The sequence below is a fragment of the Fistularia commersonii genome, chromosome 5, assembly GCF_037954325.1.
Source record: "Fistularia commersonii isolate RoL2024-O1a breed Wild chromosome 5, RoL_Fcom_v1.0, whole genome shotgun sequence".
NCBI lineage: Eukaryota > Metazoa > Chordata > Actinopteri > Syngnathiformes > Fistulariidae > Fistularia > Fistularia commersonii.
Genome location: NC_141288.1, coordinates 3090001 through 3095147, shown reverse-complemented (window position 1 = coordinate 3095147; position 5147 = coordinate 3090001). Strand labels below are relative to the sequence as shown.

The 5147-nt window shown below is 47.9% G+C and overlaps 1 protein-coding gene across 1 annotated transcript in view; it reads left to right on the top strand.

Moving 5' to 3' along the window:
- Window positions 1-1126: 1126 nt before the first annotated feature.
- Window positions 1127-5147, top strand: part of ptprr (protein tyrosine phosphatase receptor type R) — a 20015-nt gene continuing 15994 nt past the window's right edge. The window contains exons 1-2 of the mRNA XM_086146443.1: window positions 1127-1796; window positions 4629-4906. Coding sequence (XP_086002569.1) covers window positions 1751-1796; window positions 4629-4906 — 324 coding nt within the window. The 5' untranslated portion in view covers window positions 1127-1750. The remainder of the gene's footprint in view (window positions 1797-4628; window positions 4907-5147) is intronic.

Genomic DNA, 5147 nt, shown 5'->3' with positions numbered 1-5147 from the left:
ACACCCAACTTTGTATTTTTCTACTAACACCCCCAATGCACTTGTGATGACGTATCCCGCAGGCCCAGTCCAAGACACAGCCTGGTAACTAGCTGCCATCTTCTAAAAATTATGAAAAACAACTCCATATTAGGAAGTAACCTTGACCATCGAGATAGTGGTATAAATAACTGCCACTCCCTGAGATCCGGGCCGAAATGAGCAGATGAGGAGGTTTCGGCCCGGGAATTCTCGTAATTGTATTTCCTGACCTCTCGTAAACCACTCATTGCTTAAACAGTTCCTGACAGCTCTGATGTTTTTCTCGGATCACATCTGAACACACCGGGACAACAAAGTCCGGTCCCGTGGCGGAGGCCGCAAAAATGGACAAAACTTTCTCACTGTCTCTCTCACACACATACACACACACACACACCAAACAATGAACACCCCCCAAAACAAATACACAAACATGAGCACAAACCGACAAACTTTCTCTCTCTCATACACACACACACACACACACACACATACACACACACATCAATCTGAAGTACACGCACACAAAAAACACGCAAACATGAGCACACACCAACAAACTTTCTCTCATAGACACACACACACAAACCCACTAAACAGACGAACTAACACTCAAACACACAAACACAAACATGACCACACACTGACAAACTTTCTTTCTCTCATACACACACACTAAACAGACGACTTCACACACAACACAAACGTGAGCACACACCGACAAACTTTCTCTCATACACACACACAAACCCACTAAACAGACGAACTCACAGACAAATAAACACAAACATGAGCACACACTGACAAAGTTTCTCTCTCTCTCATTCACACACACAAACACCAAACCGATGAACATATACACAAAACACACAAACATGAGCCCACACTGAAAAAACCTTCCCTCTCTTTTGCACACTTACACAAAAAGACACACAAACAAACAGACGAAAACACACACACACAGATTTAAACTTCCGGGCGGTGTATACCTGGGTGCAGTTCCAAGTGTTGACCACTAGATGTCGCTGTTGGGCCAGTAGAGCCGGAGAAGTCACGTGATGTGGGATGCGGACACGCACGTGCAGCACCTCAAGGCGTGTATAAATATTTTTTTCATTATTATTATAATTTTTTGGTGTGTTTTATGAAACTTGGACGAGCGAATCAGGATAGAACATTTATATTTTTACGATCGCTCAGGAACGATACCGAATAGAAAACAAAAAATAGAAAAAAAAATGTGTAGGAATGGAAATAAAAATAGTAATAGAAATTTCAAAAAAGTGGGGGGGGGTTGTTATCATTTCTTACGTTTAATTTGATTTTTTTTAATTTTTTTTAAACGATGTAGGAGTTGAGTGACGTGATGAATAGATGCAGGAAGTGCGGACAGAAAAGGAGGAAGCGGATTCGACAGGCGCCTTTTGATTGACAGCTCCTCCCCTTCCTTCTCGTCACCTGCAACCCCCACTCCCACTCCCCGATCCACGGACAAGGGGGGGTTGCAGGGGGGGGGGGGGGGGGGGCAGTCCGCTTCTCCGCTCCTCCTGCAGCCCCTCCGGCTCTCCGTCGTTCCTCCGGCCGCCGAAGGACACCGCGGGCCCGGGGAAGCCGCGGTGCCGCAGCGCGGGAGCGGACGGACCGATGAGCGGCCGCTTCTCACCGGCGCACCGGAGCGATCCTGCGGAGGAATCCGCCTGAACACCGAGGAGGGAGAAGATCCTCCACCATGTTCCTGCCCTGGGCGCTGATCTGGATCCTGCTGCCGCTCACAGGTAACCGGATAGCGGATCCAACCCGCAACACACCTGTCATTGACCGGTAGGGATCGATACATCAACCATCGATCAGATCCAGCACACGCAAGCAACAACACCTGTAATCATTCATCCTCATGGAGGCCTCCTCTTTTTCCTCTTCTTCCTCCTTCTCTCCTTTATCCTCCTCTTCCTTCTCTTCCTCTTCTTCCTCCTTCTTCTCCTCCGCTTCTTCCTCCTTTTTCTGCTCATCCTCCTCTTCTTCCTCCTTCTTCCTCCTTATCCTCCTTCTTTTTTTTCTTCCTCCTTCTCCTCCTCCTCTTCCTCCACTTCAGTTGCAAGGCTGTTCCAGGTCTGGGGCGCGAACCAGATTTAATCCGGGCGGATTCATTTTAATTTTAGATGAATTAAATTAATTAAATTCATTTAATTTTCCCGTACGGAATCAAAGTTCCTGGAAAATTTCGAAATAGAAGTGCATTTATTTTTAAAACATTAAAAAAATCAAGTTAAATGTTAAAAAAAAAAAACTCTTATTTTTTATTTCAAAGCTGTTTCATTGTTGCCATGGTGATAAGCGGGAAGTCAGTAATGTCCTCATTCCACTAATTCCAACTCCTCCCCTCCTCTATGTGGCGCTGTGTGGTAATTATATGACTTTAAATGGCCCGTTTCCACGGTGATGACCGTCGCTTGACTGGTCATGTGACCTCAGCTTGAATTTATTTGACGTTTGTTTGAAAAGTTATAAGCCGCAGGTGTTCACGTAATATGAGATAATTACACTTTTTTTTTATATATATACTTCGGTGTCAGAATTTCATGTCATCGGTCCGATGTGACGAGGCTAAATTTTTTGACGGCGTGAAGCTCCTTAGCCCCCAAAAAATTCATAAATTAGCCACAATGTTGTTTAAGCTGCAGCGTTCAAAGTGTTTGGAAAAAAGTAGTGACTTATAGTCTGGAAATTATGGAAATCTCGTTTTTTGCTCACATCTTTTAGTGTCTTCTAGTCTGCGATGTTATAAAAGCTGTGAATCTTACAAGGTCACTATTTACAGACAATAACCTGATTCTTTCAGGAATTGTTTCCCACCATGCAGTGTTTTCACCAGATATTTGCAGAGCTTCTGCTATTTCACTCTATCGTTATTCCTTCTCGTTGATATCAGATACGTTTGATATTGTCATAAGGCCGAGACTCGGAATAAATCAATCTAAGATGACAACCGAGATGACGGGAGCGCTTCCTCTCCAGTGAGACTTCCAAAGTTTCCCCGTGACGTTTGGCTTTTAGACTGTGAAAATGTTTTGGTGTAAGCCCAGCATTAGACATGACCAATCAGGATTGAGATTGATTAAATCAGATGAATTAAGGAATTGAATTAAGACTGAGACAAACTAAGACGGACTTTATTAAGACTGACATTGATTAGCTGCTGAATTTAATCCAGTTAATGGCCGAGCCGTCCCTCCGGCCCACCAGCTGCCACTCCATGCCCGACGTCCCCGATCAATGGATCAATAATCACTTGGACCGGTTTCTGTCTGACCCGGAATAATCAGCCTGTTCTTGGAGAACCCTTTTTGTTTCCAGACCCTGCTGAAGAGTTGACTTCCCGCCCGGAGGCTCCTTTAAGAGTATCAGTGAATAGCAAAGAATGGTCAAAAGGGATGTTTATTTTGAGGCCCCAAAAGGTACAAGTCTCACAGAGTACCAAGTAGTCTGCAGGTTTTTTATACACAGAGAGGAGGTGTCGTCTTGAAGGACAACATTTCATCGGTTAAAGCTCCACCTCTACGATCGTCCAACGGTACGCACAAGAACAAGAAGAACTCTCCATATGGACTTGGGCATGACATGTTAATGATTGAGGTTGTGGTAGCCTAGATGTGCCTCCGGCCCGGTTGGAGTTGTGTGCCGTCCAGACTGCTGTTGTACAGTCTGATGGCCGTGGGCACAAAGGAGCGTCTGAAGCGTTGGGTTCTACACCGGGATGGGACGAGTTGTCGGTCCATCAACTATGGCTCGTTGTGAAGAGGGCGGAAAGGATTATCAAGGATAGCTCCCAGTTTGACCTTCACCCTCCCCACTGCCAACGATTCAAGATGGTCCAAGTTCAGTCCCACCATCAAGCCGACTTCCCTCACCAGCTTGTTGAGCCTATTGACCTCACCGAAGAAGAGCGCAATGGCTATCATAGACGGGTAGAAGTTCTTGAGGAACCCGCTACAGACACCAGACGACCTCGGGAAGATCATCCTGCACTGACCCTTCCTGTGCTGGGCATCTTAACGTGGACCCCAAGATACATGTCGGAGTCCACCATCTCCACCTCCTCACCCTGGATGGTGATCGGCACACGTCTCTTCCGATTCTTCCTGAAGTCCACAACCAACTCCTTGGTCTTGGAGATGTTGAGTAGGAGGCGGTTCCAGTCGCTCCACTTAAAAAAACTCGAAATCGGACCTCTTCTACCCTCCTCGTCATCCTTGTCGATGCATCCGATGATAGAAGAGTCATCGGAGAACTTCTAGAGGTGGCAGGAACCGGAGTCATACTGGAAGTCGGAGGTGAAGAGGAATTGAGACAGGACTTTGCCAACTCGGCAGCTTGTTCTTAAGGACGTTTCCCATAAAACAGTAACGTTACATCAAACATTTTCACAATATTTTTCAGCGGGAATCTGCAGAGAACCCATTCCAACCTGGAACAGATCAGACCGTTTAACTGTTTTTGGAAAATCTGAAAATAATTGTCACTGTCCCTTTTCCTCTGGCTGCTGTCACTCTTTCAGGGGGCGGAGCTTAAGGAGCTGACGTGTCGTTTCTCCCCCTTCTTTTCCTCAGACTCGTCCTCCGGCGACCATGAGCTGCATCTCCCGCCCCCTCGCCTTTCCCTCCCCCTCCCCGAGCCCCGCCCGCCGCCGCCGCCGCACTACGATGCAACACGCCCCTTCCACCCCAGGCTCCGCCCCCATCACCGCCGCCAGCATCCGGCCAGGCCGGCGGAGCTGCTGGAGGCCGAGCCCCGCGGCCACCGGACCCTCGCCCTGCTGGCCCGGCCCGAGCCGCCGCCGCCGCTACTGGAGCACGCCGTCCTGCCGGCGCGCCACCTTCTGACAGTGGTGAGTCACTGGGTTGACCAATCAAAGAGCAGGATTAGAATGAGGATGAGGTCAGATGTGACCCGGAGCCTGCACACGTGTGAGCCACCTGTCAATCACCCGAGAACATCAATGAACAGGAAGTAGGTGAGCAGCAGGAGGTCGGAGACACGTGGAGGGGTCAGAGGTCGTAGCAGTAAGGAGACACAATCAGTCAATGGATGGTCTGTTTTCATTTTTTCCAGAGGAAAGAGGGCGGCGC